We start from the raw sequence: 26,458 nt of genomic DNA, 5'->3' as shown, positions 1-26,458 counted from the left end.
TACACCCTGAGGGAGGTAAGGAAATATTATTAGCCCAAAGAACAGACGAGAAAACCAAAACAGAGCAGGTTGAGAGTCCTGGCTAGAATCTTAAAGAACTAGTCACCAAGGCCTCTGACCTCCTGCGTAGGGGTCTTCCCATAGGACTATATGTCATACTTCCTTCTTCCCAAAGCAAAACTCACTACCCAAGAGATAAACATTTGGTCTCTTAACACTTCATTATTTTTTTTTCTAGTCTGAAGAAGCCATTGTAGATGGAAAAAGCACAATAAAGTGGCAACCAAGTTCCTTTCAGGAAGGCCTGCGTCATGAGGGGTAGCTTATGACTCCTCATCCAATCAGAGTTGTGTCCCTGGGAACTCTAGTGGGGGGCTAGAGGGAGGGTAAAGAAAGAGACTCCCCCGTTAGCTCCACAGTAACAGGCTGTGTGCTGCAGAGCTAAAGACTGTCCTAGCACATGGAGTAGGGCACCCTGCTACAGAAACCTTGGGAAGCTAGCCTGAGAAAGAGGCATAGCCAGGTGGACAGAGAGAAGTTGCCCATGTACAAGAGAATCCAGATTGAAGATCCAGCCTTGCCAGAGGCTCGCCTACACTCCTGCCCTAGAGTTCCAGAAACATCTCAACATTTTCATCAAGTGACTCCCACTTTTGATGGGATGAGGTTTAGAGTCAAGTTTATTAAACTATACTGACATGAGTAGTTTTCTAATACCTGCAGTCAAAGATGGCCAAGTAGCATGGTAGCCATGGTTCAGTTACTCACATTCTCTTAGCCTCAGTTTCCTCATCTATTAAGTGGAGATGAAAATGTCTCCCTCACAAGTAGTAGTGAGGAGTCAATATTCAATTTCTAGTAGAGTTCCTGGTACATGGTAAAGAGTCCATAATAATCGCTGTTTTTATTTATTTATTTATTTATTTATTTAGAGTTGGAGTCTCACTCTGTCGCCCAGACTGGAGTGCAGTGGCCACTCCCGGCCACCACAACCTCGACCTGCTGGGCTCCAGCAATCCTTCCTCCTCAGCCTTTCAAGTAGCTGGAACTACAGGTGCGCGCTACCACGCCTGGCTAATTTTTTGATTTATTGCAGAGATGAGGTCTCACCAAGTTGCCCAGGCGGGTCTCGAACCCGCGGGCTCAGGCAATCCACTCACCTCAGCCTCCCGAGGCGCGGGATTACAGGCTGAGCCACCAAGCCCGGCTATCGCTGCTTTTAAATATCCTTGTTTCTTGGTTTGCCACAAGAAGTTGCTTCGATCTCACAGCACTGACCTCTACAATCCTCCTCCAATGGCAATGGGGCTTGGGAGAGAGAATACCATGGAGATGCACTGCCTTTCCTGGGCCAATATTCTGGGGGCTTTTGGGGAAGGTATGGACCTCCCAAAAGTAGTTGTAATTGGCACCTATCTCCATATAGTCTACTTCATAGCTTGTCTGTCATTCTATGAGACTCATGACCCATGGCACCATGACTCAAAATCATTTCCCAACATTCACACCAATTCTCTAAATCTTTACACAACACACCCCAAGGCATTTTCACTACCTTCCCCTGGTCATGTGGTGACGCAGGTTTCTTTACTCAGAAACACACTTCAAAGACCTTACTAGGTGAACTCAGATGAGGCTTTTGTCCAGGTCACATTCCTATAGCTTGTGACCTGGTTAGCACTGATGCTTTATGTGCCCCATGGGGACTATTTATCCACAGTCCCCACAAGCTTCTGGAAGTGATAATATTTACTGATTTACTTCATTCTATTTTAGAAAAATAAACTTGAATCTACAACAGTCAGATAGCATCTGGCTCCCTAGCTCACCGAGAAGGGAGATCTAAGGAACTTCTGGTGAGTATTTATATTGTATCAGTTACTTCATATCAAAAAAACCAGCATCTACACAACAAACCCGGATGTCCTTCCAGCGTCTGATGAACTAACTGCTGATGTTCTGCCCTTGAAGTCTGCTTAAAATTTTATAATCTAAATCCTACTTCCAAAGGAAAATTTAATCTTTAATACAGCCAACTCAATCCCACATAGAAAGGCAGGTTTCTTATAAGTATGGGAAAGACTGCTGTTTTGCAAGAATTACCATTAGAGCATGGACTCTGATGAAAGCTTAAAGTTACAACATATTGTTATTATTGACAGAATCTTAAAGAAGACTTTTTTTAAAAAACATAAAAAGGTTTCTGAGAAATGAAACTAGAAGAGGATTTCTTAGTACCTCTTTCTTGTCAAAATGAATATACAGCAACTAAATGCAGTGTTTGATCTTGACATAAATAAGCCAGTATACCGCAGAAATGGTTTAACACAGTACCTTCTCATAGTCCAGCTGGATTCCAAGAGCAATAATAAGATATTTGTAGGAGATCTGCAACACAAAAAGATGTGATTTTAGACCAGGACCCCAAAAGCATCAGCCCAAGGGCTGACTCAGGCCCCAGATCACGGTCAGCAACATGTTTCCATTTTTTAATGTGAAAGTATTTAGGCTGAGGGAGGGGTGCATGTTCCAGTATGCCATCATGCCCTCTGCTTTCTGTGGCTCATGGTTCACTGCTTCACAAACCTTGTGTAGCCTGCCTAGCTCCTGAAAGCTTGGGACTCCTGTAGCTTATACAGTGGAGAATGATAACAAAGATGCCACAGTTATTTGTGCAGTGCTTGTATTAACAGGTTTCCATATTAAGGAGTGACAGAATGGCTTCCTAATCTTAAAAAAATCAATCTCCTTTAAAATCTATGCGGTGTGATGTGAATCCCAAACAAACCTGACCTGTCATATGGATAGAACCAATGTTGGGAAACTGCTTTTTTGAGGGTCATTGGAAAGGCTGCAATATAGTGATCTTACTGGATGATCAGTATGGAATAAAAAGGTCCCCTCTTCAAACATGGGTGTTATGATTATTCATACTGAAGTCAAAAGTATCCATAAATATCACGATGGAAACATACATTTAGGATCAGGAGGAAAATAAATTGAGGCCAGAAAAGTGTGGGAGAAGAGGACGAAAACTACAAGAACTTGCCTAGGAAACTAGAGATGGAGAATGATGGCAAAAGGCTCACAAAGGTGAAGTAGGTGGTGATTACCATAACCCTGTACTAAATGGAGACACAGAGTGAGCAAGCTGGGCAAACCACAGGGGAAGAGAGAGGACTCTAAGACCTGGGAGTGCTTAACTCTAGCTGGAAAACCAAGAGGAGCAAGTTGCTGAAGAGGCTCTGGAGAATCCAGGAGACTCAGTCCCAAGGTCACCTCCACAACCAGGATATCCTATGACACAATCATGCTCCCTGCTGACAACTCCCAGGAGCTCCCTTAGCTCAGCATGCATGAATCTTCACAGCACTTGTCATGTTATATAGGAGTAATGTCCTTCCCGTGACACTGACCACTCCCAGGGGATAAAGGTCATCTTATTCCTTATATTCCTAGAATCTAGCACAGTCACTAAATTAAAGTGAGGGACTCAGTTGTGTTTGTTGGATGGATGGACAGATAAATGATTTCAGTTGCTTGTGAAAAATGCAATTTATCCAAGTAGATAAATAATATAAGAATCTTTATCTGTATGCGTTGCCTATCCATAGAGAACTGAAGCCTCGAAATTCCTTGTTCTGTAGGAAAGCGTGCTGGACCCATTAAATGGCTGACTGAGTCATGTTGAGTCATCAGAGCATGTTAGGTGAGAGTTGTTTGAGGTCTGGCTGTGATAATCTACAGGTGAAAAATGGCACTATCAACAAGCAGAGTTTTGCTTTGGGCATGCTACAACAAAAGCATAAGAGGAGCAGAAGAGCAAAGTATTGATTATGCTCTATTACATATTTATGAGAGCATAATATTGATTATTTCTAAGAACTAAGTCTATTATTTCTAAAGATTAAGAACTTATAAGCTTAAGATTATGGGGGGAAAAAATCACCAAGAGAACAAAAAGAAAGCTAGGTTAGGAGGATGAATTAAAAAACAACAAGACAATATCCCACATGAGATGTTACGTGCCGACTTCTGATATCTGGCTATGAAGTACTTTTGCTTTTGAACGAATTCAAATTTCCAGGCCAGATGACCTAAATCCTCAGGAATTGCAAAAGCTTTTAGACATGACTTTTGAACAATTATAGAAAACAGCATAGACTTCGTCAGAAGGTTAAATATGGGCAAGTATTCTCCTTTTATACAGGGATTAAGGGAGATACATTCTGACACTAACAACTTAGGAAATAGGCTACTTCCTTGCAAAATTCTAGGCTCCTCTACAAAATAGACATTGCACAGCAATTTTTTTTTTTTAAGAGCACCAACATAGGTTCACAGATGATAAGCCAGCTTCCAGTCAACAGTCAAGAACTATTCTGGCACATTGTAGATACCCAATAAATATGTCCTTCCCTTTTTATGTATCCCTTTTAAAATAACAGCAACAACATTTCTTGAGCATTCTTACTGTGCAAAGCACTGTTCTAAGCACTTTATGTATTCATTCATTTGATACAATACTCACAACAGCCCAATAAGGTATTATTATTATTATTCCCATTTTACAGATGAAAAAGCTGAGACACAATTTGTTCACAAATATTTACTAGGTACCTTCTATGTGTCAGCATTGTGCTAGGTCCCAGGCATACAGCAATGAACAAGAAAGATATACTTCCTACACTCCAGGAACTCAGTTTAGTGGATGAGATAGGCAATACCACATAATCACTAGATCACAGAAAGCTGTGAGAGTTTGTCAAGGGGGATCCTGATGTGGTCTGGTAAATTATGGATAGCTTGCCTGAAGGAGTCATATCTATGCTAAAGATGAATAGGAGTTAGCTAGGGGTAGAAGCAGAAGCAGCATGTGCAAATGTCCTGGAGTAAGGAGGCAGAGGCATTTGAGAAAATGACAGACCAATGTGGCAGGAGCAGGAATGAGGGGGAGAATAGAATCAGATTAAGTCTGGAGAAAGAGCAAGGGTCAGTCTACACTAGGCCGGTGAGATGTGTTTCAGACAAACACGGGATCAGGGAAGAAGCAGAGTCACACTAAGTCTGGGTTTCAGCAGTACCTTCAACTCAGTCTTTCGCCTAGTGAATAAGATAGATAAGAATGGAATGATTTGGTAAGCTGAATAATATTTGCTAAAGAATGCTGATTAATTTTGTGTAATCTAAAAAAGCTCTCAAGAGACATGTTACAGAATTAAAATCTTGAACTTAAATGAAGCTATCTGTAGATAACAGCTAGGAAAAAATGCCAAGTGGGTAACATAATCATAAATCCAAAAGATCCAGACAGGTTAGGAGGATGAATTAAAAACCAACAAGACAATATCCCACATGAGATGTTACGTGCTGATTTCTGATATCTGGCTATGAAGTACTTTTGCTTAATAAAACCTTGAAACCAAGTCCCACCAGACTGCACCAACTTCTTCCTCAACCCTAAAACAAGACACTACAACTTTGTTAAGTGTCTAAGCCTTAGGAGTAATAAATAGCACTCAGCAGGAAGAACAGCTACTAGTGCCTCTCATTCCCAAGAGGGGGGACAAGTTTATGTTCCTGAAGACAAACATAATCACAGAGGGCTCTGAGCTATTCCTGTAATTTGAAGGGGTCTGATCAACGAGGCAGGCCCTGCTTGCTGTAAAAAAGGTGATGTGTGTTATATGAGAGAGGTCTCCTAGTCCTATGAGCAGGAGACTGGCAAGGTACAAGAGCCGCTAAGCTCAATCGTGTGAACTGGGAACAATCCTGTGTGTCATTTAGTCTGACCTCCTGGAGACATTGAGGAAAATAAGAAAGTTCTGAACCATTCACAGGGTAAAAACAACACATACAAATTTAAAATTTTTTATTAAAGTTTTTCTGCCTTTAGGTAAAATAAATAGCACCTGCACTCTTGCAGGATGGGGGAAGCCTAACTTAACAATGGGTTATGCTGGCCAGGCAGTGACTCAAACCTATAATCCCAGCACTTTGAGAGGTGGAGGCAGGGGGAAGATTGCTTGAACCCAGGGGTTCGAGACCAGACTGGGCAACTTGGCAAGACCTCATCTCCACAACAAATAAAAAAATTAGCCAGGCATGATGGCACACACCTGTGGTTCCAGCTACTTGAAAAGTTGAGGCAGAAAGATTGCCTGAGCCCAGTGGGACAAGGTTGCAGTGGCTGTGAGCGTGCCACTACACTCCAGCTTGGGCAACAGAGAGAGACTCCTACTCAAAAAAACAAAAAAACAATGGGTCATGTGAAAAGGACCCAGAGGTTTGCAGTGACCTCAAGCCCAGCATGAATCAGCACTGTGGTAACTGTCACTAAAAAGGCAAACGCTAACTTAGGCAGCATCTGATTATGAGAGAGAATGGCTCCACTCCATTCTGGGCTGTTCTATGGAGTTGCTTTTCTCTCCCAGGCTCCTGGTTCATGGGGCACTAATAAGCCAAAGCAGAATAAAGAGGGGATTGAGGGAACTGAAAACCATGAAGTGCTAGGAAGAGTTGAGAGACATGGAGAGAGGGAACAGAACTACCTGAAGAGAAAATTTACACAGAACATAAGAGTCATCTTCAAATAGTTGAAGGTTTTCTCCACAGAAAAGAGAAGAATTCTCTCAAACACAACAGAACAAAGGATGAGAAAGGTATTGAGAAAGAATTAAGACCAAGCACAGTTGCCCGTGCCTGCAACCCCAGCACTATCGGTAGGCCGAGGTAGGCAGATGCTTGAGCCCAGGAGTTGGAGATCAGACTGGGCAACATAATAAAACCTTATCACTACAAAAAAAAATTTTTTTTAATTAACTGGTTGTGGTGATGCACACCTGTCGTCCCAGCTTCTCAGGAGGCTGAGGTGGAAGGAAGACCTGAGTCCAGGAGGTTGCGGTTGCCATGAGCCATAATCATCATGATCATGCCACTGCACTTCAACCTGGGCAACAGCGTGAGACCCCAACTCAAAAAAAAAAAGAAAAGAAAGGATTAAGAGTATTAAGGCCAATGACATTCTGGGGGCCCAAGAAAGAAAAAGAAAAAGGTTACAGGAAGGTGGATTCTAGTTCAGTAAAGACAGAACTTTCATATACACTGCCTGTCTATAAAATAAAATTTAAAAGGAAAGGCTAACTTGTCAGAGAACTCCTTGACCATAAGCTATGTAAATACCAACCCGTTTTAAATTCAATCCCTCACCCCCATGTACTGCAATCTCAACTACTCAGCATTATTTTTCCTCATGAATACCCATCACATTCTAACATACTATATAATTTACTTATTATGTCTATGGTTTATTGTATGTGCTTCCCCACTAGAATATAAAATCCAGGACAGTAAGGATTTTTGTCTGTTTTTTGTTTGCTCATGTATCCCTAACACCTAAAACTGCACCTAACTTACAGCAGATGCTCAACAAATATTTGTGAAATAAATGAGCAAATGGAGGCCAGAGAACCCAGGATCACGAATGCTCTAAGGCAGGTACTCTTGATCAGGCTTCAGGGAAATGCTACAGAAGATCTCTGAACTCCCTGAAATCAAATGCATAATTTGGTACGTATGTGCATTTTTCTAAAGAGGACTTTTTCTGGTGCTCAAAAAGATCCATGACCCAACAATCGCCAAAGAATGCCTGGAGATGGATCCCTGCTTGGAGGGAGGGTCTGGGCTTGGGAACGTTTCAGATCCTCACCAACTCTGATTCTGTGAAAATGCCACAGACCCCTAATTTGAGGGGAGAAGGGGCAGAGGATTAAGGCCAATAACACCCCGGAGGCCCAAGAACCACAGAAGCCTAGAACAGGGAAGAGCTATACTGTCTGCCACCTTCCTAGGCAGATTAGGGGACAAGAAGCTACAAATGGCTTCTGAGTCTGTCATCTCACCATCCTGCTCTCAACCTCTCAAACATGGGAGTAGCACTTGATGACAAGATATGACCCCTGGGTGGTGCTAGCCTAAATTGTGAGCCACAAGTTCCAGCAGCAATTCTTAGCTCTGGCACAAACATCTGAGATGCAGGATTCTGTAGCTCTGGCAGAGCACCCCCTAATGTGACTGGGATGGATATTTTCAGGCATCCCATTCCTCTGGGAGCCAAGGTATCAGGAACAAAACTGGCTGCTTCGAGAAAAAGGAGGGAGCTGCCTGCTGTTTTAACAATTAGCAATAGCATTTGTTCAGTAAATATTCAGATGCAACATACTATACTAACCATTAGAGTACACTGAGGCTGTATAACAAATGCTTGTTTTAGGGGCTATTTATTAATGCTGCATCACTCAGTCTTTCCGTCTATCCTCCATTTGCCACACACCTTGTCATCCTATGCAGTATTCAACACACATACACACACACATCCACACACATGCACATATACCACTCCATCATGAAGCTATCCAGTTTGAGAATGGTTGTGCATTAATACAAGCTGTCCAGATTGAGAATAGTTGTGCATTAATGCATTTCAGATGAAAAAAAAAAATTCAAAGGTCCCCAGTAGTTACCTCCTTGCCATTGTCTGTGTGTATGCAGTTCTTGTCTGGGTTCAGCTCCACCACTCTAGCTTTGATCCATTCTATACCAGATGGAATCACACTCGCTGTGGGACGACCAGATGAGGACAATTGTTTGGCACCAGCACCCACCAGTGTCCAGATTGGCTGGTAGAAATGTCTCTGAGAAACAAAGTATTTGGAAACTCATTTCAATTTGAGGCTGATCAAAAGGGGTAACGGCTAAGGTACCTGAGCTAGACTCTTAATTACTCCCTCCTGACCCTCAGAATATCCCATAGAAGAGTCCCCAAAAGGTTAGTTCTCCCTTGTTGTCTCCTCTTATGGTAAGCTCTGAAGGACAATCATTCATTCAACACAAAAATTTGTCCATGATCATTCCCAAAAAATCTATAAGCTATCTTTAGTGACTGCTGTATTATGTACTGCTGAAATTTTATTTGGGCCAGGCTCACCCCTATATCGCAGCACTTCGGGAGGTTGAGGCGGGAGGATCACTTGAGCCCAAGTCCAAGACCAGCCTGGGCAACATAATGAGACTTCATGTCTATACAAAATACAAAAATTAGCCAGGCAAGGTGGCATGCACCTGTAGTCCTAGCTACTTGGGAGGCTGAGATGAGAGGATCGCTTGAGTCCAGGAGTTAGAGGCTACAGTGAGCCATAATTGTGCCACTGTACTCCAGCCTGGGTGACAGAGCAAGACCCCGCTCTAAAAGAAGGGGAAAAAAACTGATGTGGTGTTGAATAATACCACATAAATAATACCATATAAACATGTTATATATATATATATATATATACACACACATTATAAATGCCTTTATGTATACAGATATAAAGAAAAATTAAGCCCAGCAGCCTAAATGTGATTCCTCAGGAGTATGTGAAGACAGTGGTAAGTCTGGAAAGTCTACAGTCACTTCTGGGGATCCTCAAAATGTCATAATTTCCAGTTGTATATTTCAAACCCAAGGAGAACAACAGATATTCCCGATCAGCCCTTTTTCTCCTTTCTCAGAGGTTTTGCACCCAGAGCCAGGAGGCACCCAACCCTCCCCCAGGATATAATACACACTCAAACTTTCACTATTTTTTGGATCTTACGTCAAATGGTTCACTCTTGATCTAAGTTAGTTGTGAAAGTTGTAGACTCAGAGGCAAGAGGCAGACTGGCTTAACGGCCTCTGAGAATTCCAGTTCACTCATGGAGTGGACTAGGAGCACCAAGAGCTCTCAGTATTGCCAAAATGCCTCAGACTCGTTAGTCTGAACTGCCCGAGTCCACAGAGAGGTGAAGAAGACACCCAGAACATCTCCCTACAACCAATAATGGATGTGATCAAAGAGGAGAAAGGCAGGTCTCCAACTGTGAGAGCTCATCAATGCCAAGTCCATCTTGAACAGGAAGAAGAAAAAAAATACAAGCTCAGATTTTTCTTTTGCTTTTCCTTTTTTTTTTTTAAGCTGTCACTCAACCACATTCGGTAGGGAAAGTACCAAGAGCCTGGGGCACTGGCAGCTCCTTTGAGAAACTCCCATCCTGTCCTTCTTCACAGGGGAGAACAGACTTAATTCTGGCCTCCTGAATTGTGTCCAGTCCCCAAAAGAGCCAGTCTCCTTACAAGGAAGGACTGCCCATGAGTTAGCTATAATACAGCATACACCAGAGAGAATAGCCACCTGATACAGCTCTTAGACCATTGTCATTGAACGTGGTATCCCTGAATTGAAGAGAAACCATTTTAAAAAAGAAAGTGGACGAAGGCGCAGTGTCTCGCACCCATAATCCCAACACTTTGGGAGGTCAAGGCAGGAGAATTGCTTGGCCCAGGAGTTCTAGACCAACCTAGGCAACATAGCAAGACCTTGTCTCTACAAGAAAAAAAATAAAAAACCAGCTGAGCATGGTGGCACATGCCTGTAGTCCTATATACTTGTGAGACAGAGGTGGAAGGATTGTCTGAGCCCAGAAGGCTGGGGGGGAGGGGGTGCAGGGGTGAGTTGTGATCATGCCACTACCCTCCAGCCTGGGCAACAGAATGAAATCCTGACTCAAAAATGGTGGGGGGGCCAGGGGGAGAGAGGAAAGTGGTAGAGAATGCCTCCTCATGCCCTACCAGGAGACATCTTGAAAAGGAATGTGCCCTCCTTGTCCTATTCTTCCCCTCAAAACAAACACCATCTGGCCTTTTCTTCCCAAGGACCCGTTTCCCAACTGGTGCACACCTAGTTCCACTGGAAATATCAGGCAAATTCTCAAAAATCTTGAGTATTTTTCTGAAGCTTTTGGACAGTCTTATTTTTCGTGAGACAGTGCCTTATTTAGTCTTCCCTCTTAGTGTTAACTTCCTTTTCTCCCTATCTGTTTATAATGCACTTAAATTTCTCAGGCTCTTTGGCAGCTTTCAGAGGCCTCCCTGCCCCCCAACTCAGCATTCCTTCTCCAGATTGGAACTGAAGAAAGCAATGACCATTAATTTTCCTCCAGACGAAAGGCTGGAGGTAGCAGGATGTCACGGGTATTAAATTGGACCTCCCAAAAAGATATGTCAAAATTCTAACCCCAGTGACGGTGAACGTGACCTTACTTGGAAGCAGGGTCTTTGCAGATGTCATCAAGCCAAGCTGAGCTCATTCTTAAATAGTGTGCCCTAAATCTGATGACGGGTGTCCCTATCAGAAGGTCATGTGAAGACACAGGGACACTGAGACACACAGAGAACACCATGTGAAGATGGAGGCAGAGAATGGAGTGACCCAGCTGCAAGTCAAAGAGTGGAAAGGATTTCAGGAAGCCGCCAGAAACTGGGAGAGAAACCTCAGACAAATGCCCTTGACCATTCCCCACCCCACCTCCACCCCGCCCATCCAGGCTGCAGAGGGAGCATGGCCCTGCCACAGCTTGGTTTCCAACTTCCAGCCTCCAGAACTATGAGAGAATAAATTGTTGTTTTAAGCCACACAACTTGAAACAATTTGTTATGGCAGCCCTAAGAAACTAATACAGAGGAGAACACAAAAAGCCAAGAGATCTGTCCTCCCTGTCTCTCCCCCAGTCCTTCTGGATGGGCTACTCTTTATGTCTAATCTGGAGACATGAAGACCCAGTGCCTGACAGTCATGCCTACCCCCCATCAACACACACATGCACACACACACAGGAACTCAAAAGGAAAGGCTTACCTCACTGGGCTCAATGATGGCCACATTCTCTGCACCCACTTTCCTCTTCAGGCGAGCGGCCATGGTGATCCCACCACTGCCCCCACCCAGCACCAGCACTTCATAGTGGTTCTTGGCTGTACAGCTGGTCCCTGTGTGCAGCTGAAGGGGGCCAACCTGCTGAGTGCCCAGCCTGAGCAAGTAGGCAAAGAGCCGGGCACGGGGCCCCGACACCACAGCCACCAGTGGCACCATCTTCAGGCGGGAACAGGCTGAAAGGAAGCACACAGTGCTGTGAGTGCCAAGGTGGAAACCAACATGGGACCAAAGCATTTTCTTTCAGGTGGAAGGAAAGGCTGGCATCTGCCAGCTCCAGCTGGTACCCACCATCTCCTCTCAAGACTGCTTTTCCCTCTGGCCGTGGTCCCAAGGTCTCATGAGAACACTCAGTTGGTAACTAACAACTGGCTCTTTCTTCTGTTTTCCCCTTCCTTCTATGTCCAGGCCATTGAGGATTTTGTTCAAACCAGGTATCTCCACCCTTTAAATCCTTCCTAATAACCTGTCTACACCCATCCTTGTCCATCCTTAAGATCTAGGGCACCATCTGGTTGTATCCAGCTGTCACCCATTCTCCACTCAGGCATACTCCCCAACACTTTCTTTGGCTTTTCAGTCCATTAAAACTTATGTCTGAGTCCACAAATAGAGATCTGTAGCATCTCTTCCTGTAAAGGGCACCTGAGACCTTGCTGAAACAGAAATAGCCCAGCAGGAAACCCACCTTCTGCAACTCAGAGCTCCCAGCATGGCAATCAGAGCCTCAGCCCTCGGCCCCACCCAGAGGCCACCTGGCTCTGCTCACCCAGGAACATACAATTTAATCAAATCACTGGCTGCAGGCACGCAAGCAAAGGCCCTCCACACCTTTGGCAATTTCAACCAGATGATTTTAAAAAGCCATAAAAGGAACCCTGCCTGGTATCATAAAGTTATATTTTATGTAAAGAATCTACACATTCTGCTGACCAGTCTTTTACAACATCCAATTCAGTAAACAATTTTTCCTTAATAGTTCCTTCGAGAGACACACTCTACCTTTAGGAAAACGTGTTTCTACTCTGAGCAGTTGGTGCTTTGGCAGAGGAGAGGAAATTAAGGCTTCTCCAAGACCAGCCTTTGATTCACCCCATGCCTTGAATGGGCTTGCATTTAGGACCCCGTCCACTTGTATAACTTGAAGGGCTCAGACTCATGATATCTTCCTCCCTGGGTGCCCCAAATCCTATGGTCAAGTTGGTCTTTCAGGTTTAACATTGCTCTAAGAAACTTTTTATTAAAATGCAAATGCCTAGCTGGGGAATAACACTTCTAGTTGCTAAGGTCACTAACTTCTTAATGAAATGACTTAATTATGTCACACACACCCCCCCCCCACTGGAGAAGAGGAAGGCTGTACAAGGGGATTAGAGAAAGCTGAGAGGGAAGAGGGACTAGAAAAGGAAGGGGGAACAGTGATGGGGTGTGGAAGAAGGAGCCCAGGTGCTCATTTGAATTCAGATTAACTCTATCCCAGAGCTTGGGTCCCCCTGACATCTTCCTCAATATTTCAGATCTGAGAAGCAACCCAGAGCTTGGGGGAGAGGATTTGGAGGCCCATAGTAAGCAGCCAGGCTCATATATTTTTGCTGCGAGTCTAAAATCACTATAGCCCTTCTAGTAAAGAACACTGATCATCCTTTGACCCTGCATTTCAATTTCTAGGAATCTAGTCTGAAGAAATAACCTATAATACTGAAAAAGAAAAACTATTACAAAGATATTTCTCTGACTTATTATGCTATGGTTAGCCCTCGGTCAACTGGTTTGTGATTAGGCCTGATTATGTCCTGGGGACAGAAAAAACAACTGCAGGCACCACATCAGCCAGGGAAGGCTCAGGTCCCCAAGTTAATATGGGTGGAGACGGTCGAGCTCGGTGGCTCAGCCTGTAATCCCGCGCCTTGGGAGGCTGAGGTGAGTGGATTGCCTGAGCCCGCAGGTTCAAGAACCACCTGGGCAACTTGGTGAGACCTCATCTCTACAATAAATCAAAAAATTAGCCGGGCATGGTAGCAGGCGCCTGTAATTCCAGCTACTTGGAAGGCTGAGGCGGAAGGATCGCCGGAGCCCAGCAGGTCGAGGCTGCGATGGCCAGGAGCGGACACTGCACTCCAATCTGGGTGACAGAGTGAGACTCCGACTCAAAAAAAAAAAAAAAAAAATGGGTGGAGAGCAGTCTGAATGTCAAAAGCCCTGGGGAAAAGGTTAAGTAAAATATGGTACACAAGGTGACTGATGGAGTATTTTAAAACTGTGCTTACAAAAAATATATAAAATGTTTATGTTATGCTCAGAATACAAATTGGAAATGCAATATTACCTCAACTATGTAAGAGAAAATGCATTGGGAGAAAAAAAGATAGCCTAAATCTTAACACTTTGTGAGATATTTTCTCTGGATTTTAGAATAATGGGTGATTTTGATTTCTCCTGCTTTTCTGTATTTTATAAAAGTTTTTATATACACTACATATTAATATTAATAAAAACTTTCATTTTGATTATATTAACATTTACTAGGTCCTTTACATAAGCATTTAACGTGTGAGTTGGCTGCCATGATCATCCCCATTTTACAGATGGTAAAACTGAGGCAGGTAACAGTTAAGCAACTCTCTCAGAGTCATACAGCCCAGAAGTGGTAGGCTGCAACTTGAACCCAGGCACTTTGGTATCAAAACGTCTACATTAAACCATTCATTACACTATACTATCTCTGTAATCTTTTGAACGACTATGTATTAACAGCAACAAAGCAATGCTGTGTGATAATGTTAAATGGGGGAAAAATGTATTTTCTACAACTTCCGAGAAAAGGGAAAACATTTTTCATGATACTGACACCTAAATATTAGCAATGGTTTTGATATAGCTACAAATGAATGTTTTCCTCTTGTCTATACTTTCTCATATTTTCTTTAATAAATTTGACATTTTTTAGCTTTAAAAATTAGGCCAGGTACAGTGGCTCATGCCTATAATCCCAACAATCTGGGCAGGAGGATTGCTTAAGGCCAGGAGTTCAAGACTGGCCTCGGGAAACACAACAAGACCTTGTCTCCACAAACAAAAATAAAGATTAGCCAGACATGGTAGTACATGCCTGTAGTCCCAGTTACTCTGGAGGCTGAGGCAGGAGGATCACTTGGCCTAGAAGTTTGAGGCTGCAGTGAGCTGTGAGTGTGCCATGGTACTCCAGCTCGGTGACAGAGTAAAACCCTGTCTCAAAAAAAAAAAAATCAATAAAATTAAAATAAACTTTAAAATTTACTCAAATGGTTTTGTTTTGTTTGTTTGTTTGTTTTAGATTGAAGAAAGAAAAAAAAAATCACCAAGTAGGATGTTGCTGCTTGCTAGGGAAGAAAGAAGATATTCTATGGTGGATACACAGTTGTCACAATCCTGTCATTCTTTCTAAATGTCCCAGAATGCCGGAATCACAGCAAAACAGTTCACTTCCCAAAAAAGGGAAACCATGTTTTCATGGTCTTGACACTGCATCTTAGCCCCACAGGGGAAGAAAAGATGATCAAGAAAGAAGTCGAAGTTTCTGGTTTCCAGCCACTCTTTCTGAGGTTATTTGACCTAGTTCCCTTTCAACCTAAGACCCCATGGTTCTTCTCTTGAAAGTTTACATATGTTTCCCTCACTCAGCCAAGAAGGCTAGTTCTGTTTTATATCAGCGGTTACTTATAGCCTGTTTCTTGAATTCAATATTCATAAACACAAAGTCCTCTGAAACAGTTATTAACAGTCATGAAGCAGAATGTTCTGGCCTTTGCAGTCGTATTTCACTCTCAAACTATAAACAATTTCAAAAACACAAAAGAATGTGTTAGAGGAAGGTCCCAAGTTTCTAAACACCCAAAAATCTCAATAACTCTAATTCTAACAATGTAACATCTAAACTTCCAGATCAGAATACCCAGAACCATAGTCTAGCCCTGTTTGTGAAAAAATGTGGAGCATGATAAAATGTCAAAGACTAGAAACAATCCAGGGCAATAATGCATCATCATAATTTTGTTTAAATGCCACTTTGGAACTGTGATATAATAAAAAATATATTTGGTCTTTGTTCCTGGTTATTTAGCACAGAGCTCCTAAAACTTCCTGAGTGATAGGAGAGTCTTGTTATAATGAACCTCCAAGAGTATGCTAATAAAGTAACTCAGGTTACCTTAAGTAGCTTCAGAATGGGGGCTGGTCACCAGAAAGGCAGGAAGACAAAACATGTAACTGTAGTTAGAGAGTTAAATTTTCAGCCCCACCCACAACCACCAGGAGGGGATGGGGGCTGGAGCTGAGTTCTATAAAAACCGTGTCTTAAGCAAGAGAAGAGCTTCCAAGTTGGTGCACACGTTGATGTGCTGGGAGGGCAGCATGCCCAGAGAGGGCAGGGAAGCTCTGTGCCATACCCAATACCTTGCTCTATGCCTCTCTCTTCCATCTGGCCATTCTCAAGTTGTAACCTTTAGAACAAACCAGTAAATGTGTTTCCCTGAGTTCTTTGATTAGTTCTAATTATTGGACCCGATGAGGGGATCATGGGAATTTTTAGTCATCCAGGCACAAGTGGGGGTCGTCTTTGGGACTGAGACTTTAACCTGTTGGGGCTGCACTAACTCCAGGAGTTCATGTCAGCATTGAATTGTTGGACATTCAGTGGGTATCAGAGAACTTTGAGAGAAAAATTATATTTGATGTTAGAAGTGGTGTCAGAAAACATCACTCAGGAGCCAAAAGGAATTTCTGACATTAGCCTAAACCAAGTCTATAGCAACAAACAGAAAAGCAGACAACCGAAGGAAGCAACAGTCACACAATCTTAACCCAAAGGCAAAAAAAGAAAAAGAAAGGAAGGCCAAACTTGACCCTGAAATCAGCAGAAAAAATAGAAAACCTCTGTCAACAAAATAACCAAGAAGCATGACTTATTCTGCCTAGGTCACCTGATATACTTATTAGTTTAAGAGATAAAAATTAACTACTAATGATACAAAAGAATGTGCCATTTATTTCTACACCCTTACAAGATGAAACACATTCTTTTAAAAATCAATAAATAAGGCAAATTTAACTTTCATTTAACAAGTGGCATATGCAATATATTTTATAATTAAACAATAGTGTGCCTTTAAGCCTCCTTCAAAGGATCACAATAAACGCTTTGATAGACCTATAGTCTAATTGGAGAAGTAAGATCTCTACTGATTGAAAGATAAAACATCTGCTTGAGCATCTCCTACTTACATCCCTGGCCGCTGGCTTCAGGTCTGGTCTTTGGGACCCAACACCTTTCCACAGTGGCCGTTCCTGGACAAGCAGTACAGACTACGTGTGTCAAACGCTTCCTAACCTTATGTCACATGACACAGTTTATGAGAGCAGACACCTGGTATAGCTCAAACAGAGCTGCCCTCTAAGCAGGAATTATTCAGAGCATTCTTACTGAAATATCCACCAAGTCATCAAGTTTGTAGCCAACCCTTGCTACTTTTGCTTTTGAGAAAACAATGAGTTTTTTGTTTGAGTCACAACTGAATCAACTCAAGCCTAGGCCAGACTATGCCTGCTTTGCTTTGGGTTTCAATAAACATAGGGCCAACCTTTAGCAGGTCACCCTTGTAGAACACTTCCAAAATCAGAGGAAAACAGAGAAGAGCCTCTAGCTCTTACCACCCACCCTGTTACTCCCACTAGACCTGGCCCAGGCTTACTCTCAGCTGTTGGTCTGCATCTCAGTAGCTTCCAGTTTCTAAGGCATAAGTGAGCCTTGTCTACACAGTACAGGTCAGGCTTATACCTAGTGCCCCGGTGGTGAGACTCCAGAAAGATTCCTCCTCCTCAACTAGATCCTCCCACTTGGGCTTTCTGGCTCTATTTAAGTAAATCAGCTCTAACACGCATCAGTTGTTCACACTTCTTAACCAAATTATTCCCAGAAGACAGGATTTGAAGAAAAAAAATAGGGAGAAACTATCATCATAATAGCTAACATTTTCTACTCGTACTGTCTCAGACTCTTCACAACAACTCTGTAAGTAGTATCCCCATTTCACAGATAAGAAAATTGTTACTTAGACTAGGGTTAAAGACTAAGGTCACATCACTAATTAAGCAGCAAAATTTAATACAAACTCTGATCATTCAGGAAAAATGCCCACAGGCTGAATTGTTTTCATTTCAACTTAAATTAGCTTGGTTGAATCCCATGGAGTGGAGTAGAAGGGAATATATAATATTAAATTTTAGCTTATTATGTAAGAATAAAATACAAGGTTTTTTTGGCAGGGGCGGGTAAGGTGCAATCATAGTAATTATTTAATTTCTTTTTTTTTTTCTTTTTTTTGTGGGGGGAGGTGGGTTTGGAATCTCACTCTGTTGCCCAGAGAGTGCAGTCGCATGATCACAGCTACCACATCCTGACCTACTGGACTCAGGCAAGCCTTCTGCCTCAGTCTTTCAAGTAGCTCGAACTAGAGAAGCATGCCATCAGGCCTGGCTAATTTTTTTATTTATTGTAGAGATGAGGTCTCACCAATTTTACCAGGCTGATCTTGAACCCCTAAGCTCAGACAGTCCTCTCACCTCCACCTCCCAACATGCTGGGAGTACAGACATGAGTCACTGCTCCTGGCTTGGTTTAATTTCTTAAGGGTATCTTTTAGAAATATACACTGAGATTCTTATAGTTGAAACTATTTGGAATTTGCTTGAAAATATTTCAGGAGATGTAAGTGGGTAGGAGTACAGATAAAGCAAGATGGGCCATGAGTTGATAATAATCTGAGACCAATGAATGAATATAATGAGCATTTCTTGTAGTAGTCACTTTCTGTATAGGTTTGAAAGCTTACACAATAAAAAGGTTAAATGAATTAATGAAAAAGCAAAAATCAAAAAACAGTGTGTCCAAATGGACATTGGCTTTGCTCTGTTTATAGTTACTGAAATGTTAAGATCTAGACATATTTGTTTTCCTCCTTTTTTTTTTTTTTTTTTGAGTGGGAGGAGTGCGGTTTTCACTCTGTCGCCCAGGTTGGAGAGTACAGTGACACTAACATAGCTCAGTGCAACCTCAAACTCCTAGTTGGGCTCAATCAATCCTCCCAAGTAGCTGGGACCACAAATGTGTGCCGCCATGCCTGACTAATTTTTAATATTTTGTAGAGACAGGGTCTCACTATGTTTCCCAGGCTGGTCTTAAACTTCTGGCCTCAAGCAATCCTCCTGCCTCAGCCTCCATTGGGATTACAAGTATGAGCCACCACACCCAGCTCTGGGCATATTTCAATAATAGCAAGATCACAGCAACACAAGTAATAGCAACACAATTCATGCATCCTCTCTTGTGCATAGAGCTTTATAATTCACAGGACCCATACTCTGAGCCCACACTGGAGGTACTGATACCACTTTACAAATGGGAAAACTGAGGTTCAGAGAGGTGCAGGAATTTTCCAAAGACCACACAGTGAGTCAGCAGCAGGACCAGAGCTGGAAGAAATTATTTCTTTAAAGAGCAACTTTTTCTAAATGTTCTTTACAGCAGCAATGTAGGCATTAGGAGGAGCTAGCAGTTCAAAGGAAGAGAATCAGATCTTCCCAGCTCTAGATCTTAGGATGGCCTCTCTGCTGGAACAGGCAGAACAGAAGAGTCCTGCAACACTGAATGCCCCGCATTCCTTCTTCAGGCAAAGGCAGATCCAGGTTCTATGGGCACTGAAGCCTATACAATTTGGGGCTTCAAATTTGAGTTTTCAGAACCCAAAATTACAAATACAATGTTAGATACTATATTTAATATTTCCTTTAAATGAAAAAATAAATCACAACAAATGCCTGGATCCCTGGTGATTCAGGACCTTTCCTTCTGAGATCTCTTTTAGACAATTTATTGGAAATACAAACTTAGAAATGTTTCCTGGAGGCCAGGCATTATGGTTCATGCCTATAATCCCAGGCATTTTGGGAGGCTGAGGCATGAGGATTCCTTGAGTCCAGGAGTTTGGGACCAGCCTGGGCAGCATAGTAAAACCTTGTCTCTACAAAAAATAAAATTAGCCAGGCATGGTGATGTGTGCCTATAGCCCCAGCTATTCAGAAGGCTAAGACAGAAGGACTGCTTAAGCCCAGAAATTCGAGGCTGCAGTGAGCCGTGATCATGCTACTGCACTCCAGTAGAGATGACAAAGTGAGATCCTGACTCAAAAGAAAGAAAGGAGGAAGGAAGGAAGGAAGGTATCCTTCCTCATTACTACCCAGCTACCACTCCCCTCCTGGAACATGTCAAAACTCCCTGCATCCATGGGGGCCTATGCAGGGAGGGTGCCTGAAGCATAAACCTTACTTGCTTCTGGGTTAAACTACCTCTAGTGCCTACAGTACTCCTCTAAGGTATTCTGCCCACCTACCCCTCTGGGACTCGCTGAACTAGCTAGTGTCTCCTTATGCCAGTGATGAACTTTGTCAAGTTTGGACACCCTACCAATTAAAATGATAATCTCATGTAGAATTTGCTTTGCTCACCCTACCAATTAAAATAATAATCTCACGTAGAAACATCCTCACGGGCACACTCAGAATATTGTTTGACCAAATTCCTGGGCACTTGGTGACCCAGTCAAGTTGACATGTAAAATTGGCCATCACACCCTCTGATTTAAACTATAAAAGGGCAGGTCTAACTCTGGAAAAGTCTCTGGAACAAAACTGTTACTGTCACTGGATTTGCATTACTTTGAGTGACAAGAAAATGTCTAACATTTGCCCACAAATGCTATGGTTCTTTAACATAATCTCATCTTAACCTGAAGCACATGTAAGTAATGCATGCAGTAATATTTATAGCACATATCAGTGGCAAACCATGAAGACAACTGACTACTACCCCTTCCTGGAGATACTGAGTCCTGTTGTATCAATGATATTTTTGATTTTCTATATTTTATGATGGTTTGACATTTAGGGGCTTTGCTAATCCCAGAGTGATTAGCCCTTCCCAGGACTAGCTAACTCCTAGAAATAGTAAATGACGTGCCTAACTTGCCCGTAAACACATTTGGATGTCTAAACCAACTAATTCTGAGCTCATACTCTGAACCACGTCCTCTTCTGGCTTTACACTCCAGAAGGCACTGTTCCTCTGCCCTAATCAACCCACGGTCAGGCAGCAGACAACTGGGGGCAGCCCCTGCACCCTGGAGCCCACTAAAATTATTCAAACCAGCTAATCCCAAACTTAGCCAGCCCTTTTTCCCCCTCCCCCCACAAAAGTCACAATATAGACCCATGCTTCTTCCTCACTGTTTCTACCTCCTGATTCACTCCATTGCTTCCCCATATAGCCCTATGTGGTGCACTGTGCCTCCTGTTTCTATGGAACTGTGAGTAAAATCTTCCTTCATGGCAAGTCACCTCCTAAGCTGTTAGCGTCACCATACCTGATTAAGACAAATCCCAGGCGTATTTTAATACACCTACATTAAATTGCGTGTGCCAACTATTCAGTCAGACGGAAGATTTTACATGTTTAACAAATTTTTGCTCTGTTCCTTCTCCCTACATAGCCACTAAACTGTCAGGTGGCATTTAAAAAGTAATTTAATTACATATTACTGGAGAATGTTGTAATTATGTGGGTGATTGGGCTGCATTTTTACAACTAAATAACATAGCTACAGTTTTGTTTTTTTTTAATACAGTAATTACTCTGGATGAATACAACACCTGGCCTTCCTTTCCTTTGTCACACACTATCCTCTGCCCTATTGAATCTTGAGATTTTGTCTCCACCAAGGAAAATATTCACATCTCTTTTATCCAGTTAACCTTGATAAAGAAGTGTCATCAGCCAGAAGTGCTCAGAAAGGCATTTAAGGAGCAAGTTTTCCTCAGGATGTAAGCATATGTGCAAATTCAGGTTTAAACCTATATGAAACTTGTCTCAATCATATAGGGGCTAAATTTGCAGAACTGAAAATCAGGAAATATAATCTAAGCTGTATTTTTATTTAGAGAATTTATTTCCTGCACAAAAGATATACAAATTAAATTAAAATCAGCTATGCTAAATGTGTAAGTGTATCTTTATGAAAGAATAGACTTACATGAAGTCACAATTCTGCTATTGAAGAATGTTTCTACAAGTATTCACTGAGCATCCACTATATATAAGGACCCAGGTCAATGATAGAAATTTTCCCACCCCAGTCCTGGTCCCACTCCTAGTCTACCAGCTTTAAGTGATAAGTTATAAATAGCAGAACTTGCCAGCTGTTGATAATGTAGGCCAAGAATAAGATAAGCCAGTTTTCAGGGGAAATTTTTTGTTTAATGTTAGAAGGTCTAATTAAATATTTGAATGTTAAAAATAAGTCATAAAAGAACTAGAAGAAAATTTAAGTTGACATTTACGTTATCTCTGAATAAGATAAAAAATTTTCTCAGCATAACACCAAGGGTATAAATCAGAAAGGAGAATATCAATAATTTGAATACATAAATTTTTCTAGGAATATACTCAGAGGAACTCAAATCACTGTATGAAAAAGATACTTGCATACGTATGTTTATTGCAGCATTGTTCACAATAGCAAAAACATGGAAACAACCATGCTGCCCATCAAAAAAGGACTGGATTTTAAAAATGGTACATATACATGATGGAATATTATGCAGCCATAATGTAGGACAAAATTATGAACTTCACAGCAACTTGGATGGACTTAGAGTCTGTAATACTGAGTGATCTATCACAGAAATAAAGAACTGAGTATCAAATGTTCCCACTCATAAGCAGACTTTGAACAATTATCATAATACTATAAGAAAAGGATTGGCAGTAGTGGGAAACTGTCAGGTGGAGGGGGCAGAGTTGAGATTGGCAGTAGTGGGAATCTGTCACGGGGGGTACACCTCATCACAAGGGTACCTGCATAATGAACATTTGTATACCTGACCCTATACCAAACATCTGTACCCCACATCTTTAAAATTAAAGATGCCTCTTCTGCCATTTTGGTCTCTAGAAAGGCTGACTGCATCATCTGGACTTCCTCGCTCTCTGGTTCTGGTTGGGTTCAGCTAGCGGGAGGTATTAGAAGGAGCTCAGAGGAAGTGAAAAGTGTAGCTGGGGTATTTCTTCCCACTTCAGCTCTGCTCTGGGCCATTTTGGAATTGGACAACGGACAGAGGATGGAAGAATGTTGACAAGCACTACAGAAAAGACCTAGATTGTTGTCTTGAACACGATGTACAAGTATGAATGTTAATTGCTATGTTAGTAAAGATTCAGAAGGAAGAAGACAGGAATTTAGTAGGAAAAACATAAATCATCTTAGAGAAGACCTAAATCATCATGAACATATTAATAGTAGAAATATAGATGTTATTGCTGGTGAGGGCTCAGAATGCAATAAGAAACATGTTATTGAACACTAGAGAAAAGGAATCCTTGTAATATTTTAGCAGAAAGCTTAACAGAATTGCAATTATGTGGCAAGTAGAATTTTATAGTAGCCCCCTTATTCAAAGGGATCTATTCCAAGACCCCCAGGGAATGCCTAAAACCTTGGATAGTACCAAACCCTGCATATACTATGTTTTTTTTTTTCCTCTTCATACATACCTATGATAAAGTTTATAAATTAGGCACATTAAGAGATTACCAACAATAACTAATAATAAGAGAAAACAATTTTAACAATATGCCAGCATCACTACTCTTACACTTTGGGACCATTATAAGCAAAACCATGCATGGGGGAAACTACTGTAAAATATTAATATGAAACTGAACATTCAGCTGGGGGAGATTTCCAAGCAAAGTGTGAAAGATGTAGCCAGATTTTTTCTTGCTGATTTTAGTAATATGCACAAGAAAAGAGATAAACTGAGGGAATAACTGTTAAACAAAAGTGAACTAGAACTACTCAGTTGGGAACAAAAGTTGCACTTCATGAAAAAGGAAGGACATCCCAGAAGGTACAGTCATGAGCCCAGTAGAGATCTAATAGAATCTGTCTGACTGGATATGGTGATTCCTTTTTTCCCCCTATTTTCTCTCTCTCTCTTTTTAAACATAATATCTATAACTTTTATCCTATGCCTATCCTACCATTGCATTTCTTTTTTCTTTCTTTTTTTTTTTTTGAATTGGAGTCTCACTCTGTCGCCCAGGCTAGAGTGCCATGGCACACTCACGACCACTCCAGCGTCAACCTGCTGGGCTCCGGCAAACCTTCTGCTTCAGCCTTCCAAGAAGCTGAAACTACAGGTGCATGCTACCGCACCCAGCTAATTTTTTATCTATCATAGAGACGAGGTCTCGCCAAGTTGTCCAGGCTGGTCTCGAACCTGCGGGCTCAGGCTCAACCTCCCAAAGTGCTGGGATTACACGCTGAGCCACCGAGCCCAGCCCTACCATTGTATTTCAAGAGCAAATTCCTTGTTTCTTTAGTTTCACAGACCCACAGATGGACAAGAATTGTGCTTCAGAATAGATCATACCCAGAACCTCATCCATACATAATTTAGGTTATTTAGATGATAAAACTGAGAGTTTTGAGTTAATAAGACTTAGATTAGAATTTGGACTTGAGTTAATGTTGTAATGGGTTAAGACTTTCAAAGAACTTGGACTGGAGTAAATATATTTTGCATGTGTGATGGGCATAAATCTTTGGAAGCCAGAGTGTAGACTGTGATAAGCAGAATAATGCCCCCCAAAGATGTCCTAATCCCCAGAACTTGTGAATATGTTGCCTTACGTAGCAAAAGCGACTTTGTAGATGTGTTAGGTTGATGCATAAGTTTGTAGCGTTTGTTTTGGGCATGGCAACTGTGTGGTGTTGGAGTTTGTTTATCGTTTGTCATTTGGAGTGACAGTGTTGTGCTTATGAATATGCCTCACATTTTGCAGATTTGAAGAAAGTTAGTGCTATTTGTGGGATAAAGAAAATGGAGTGTCAAGTAGAAAAAAATGGACACTTCCGACGTATTCTTCTCTTTAGGTTTAACAAAGGAGTAAAGGCAGTGGAAGTGGCCCAAAACATTTGTGCCATGTATGGGGAGAATGCCACTGGGAAAAGCACAACAAGAAAATGGTTTTGTCATTTCAAAAAAGGCCATTTTGACCTGAGTGATTCTCCACGTTCAAGAAAACCATCGGATTTTGATGAAGACTGTTTAAGCGCTTTAATTCATAGTGATCCACATAAATCAACCCAAGAATTGGCAAATGTGATGAACTGTAACCAGTGAAACATCATGCAACATTTGCATTCCATGAGCAAGCAGAAATATGTCACAAACTTATTCATCACTAATTAAGGTACTTGAAATGAAGCGGCTATCCTGCATTGTCCAGGTGGGCCCAATCTAATCTAATCACGGGGAGCCTTAAAAACAGAGACCTTCTCCCAGCTGTGGTCAGAGGGAGACATGAAATTTGTATGGTTTAAGTCACCAAGTATGGTAATTTGTTACAGCAGCACTAGGAAACTGATACATACATCATTTTACATAATCTTCACAATAATCTCATGAAATTGATACTGTTTTTCTCATTTACAGATGCTGACCCTGAGGTTCAGAGAAGTTAAATAACATGCTAGTTAAATCTAAGAGATGGAATATGCACCCAGATTTTTGGAAGCCAGTTGCAACACTCTTTCCACTAGTTCAGAGATGATGTAGGTGTTGGAAAATAAAGGTACTCTATGTTTTGCAATTAATTGTTCCTGAGGAGGTGACCAAAGAGCTCGGCATGCTGTACTCTTGATAGACTGCAGCAGTCTTCTGCCTATGCCACCAACTGCCTGGACCACCCCAGGGAACGACAAGAAGGGCCCAGATACTCTACAAGTATCCGTGGAGATAGACAAGACCTAAGCCTAGAACCAGAGTCTGAAACCATCAAGATATTTTTAATCTCTCTGGAAATGTACATGCATCAAAATGTCAACAAATAACTGAGTGACCACAAGAAGCTTCCAAGAAGGAAAAGGTAGGTAATATGACAGTAGAATCAATGTGGGCTAGAGGGACTAGAGAAGCTGGGATTTGGGCCATACTTTGTGCCATTGCTAAAATGAGGAAACAGGAAAGGGCATTTAGGAGGATAGAATAAGTGGGGAGAAGAGGAAGACTAACATGTGCTCCATTCCACTAGAATGTAAGTTCTGTCAGTACAAGGGCCTGATGTGGCATGTTTTATTCCCAGTACCTAGTACAGCACCTAGTATATTAAAAGATCCCAGTGAAGCTGGGCTCGGTTGCTCAGCCTGTAATCCCGCGCCTTTGAGAGGCTGAGGTGAGTGGATTTCCTGAGCCCGTGGGTTCGAGACCCGCCTGGGCAGCGAGACCTCATCTCTACAATAAATCAAAAAATCAGCCAGGCATGTTAGCGCATGCCTGTAATTCCGGCTACTCGGAAGGCTGAGGCGGAAGGATCGTCAGAGCCCAGCAGGCGAGGCCGCAGTGTCCGGGAGCGGCCACTGCACTCCAGTCTGGGCGACAGAGAGACTCCAACTCAAAAAATAAATAAATAAATGAATAAATAAATATCATGTGTGGGTAGATAATTACTTGTAAGATTTTATTTCTTCTGATTGGCGACTAATTGGAGAAATTTGAGAAGCTACAGTTTGTATTTT

General features: G+C 42.0%; 1 protein-coding gene across 1 annotated transcript in view; it reads right to left on the bottom strand.

Moving 5' to 3' along the window:
• Positions 1-26,458, bottom strand: part of SQOR (sulfide quinone oxidoreductase) — a 51,522-nt gene that overhangs the window by 16,779 nt on the left and 8,285 nt on the right. Inside the window, exons 2-4 of the mRNA XM_008068644.1 lie at positions 11,718-11,968; positions 8,523-8,693; positions 2,335-2,388 (exon numbers count right to left, since the gene is read on the bottom strand). Of these exons, the coding sequence (XP_008066835.1) occupies positions 2,335-2,388; positions 8,523-8,693; positions 11,718-11,968 (476 nt within the window). The remainder of the gene's footprint in view (positions 1-2,334; positions 2,389-8,522; positions 8,694-11,717; positions 11,969-26,458) is intronic.

This window comes from Carlito syrichta, unplaced genomic scaffold, assembly GCF_000164805.1.
Source record: "Carlito syrichta isolate Samal-C Ts95f unplaced genomic scaffold, Tarsius_syrichta-2.0.1 Scaffold311418, whole genome shotgun sequence".
NCBI lineage: Eukaryota > Metazoa > Chordata > Mammalia > Primates > Tarsiidae > Carlito > Carlito syrichta.
Note: the sequence above shows the minus strand (reverse complement) of the source record. Positions and strands in the feature narration are given on the sequence as shown.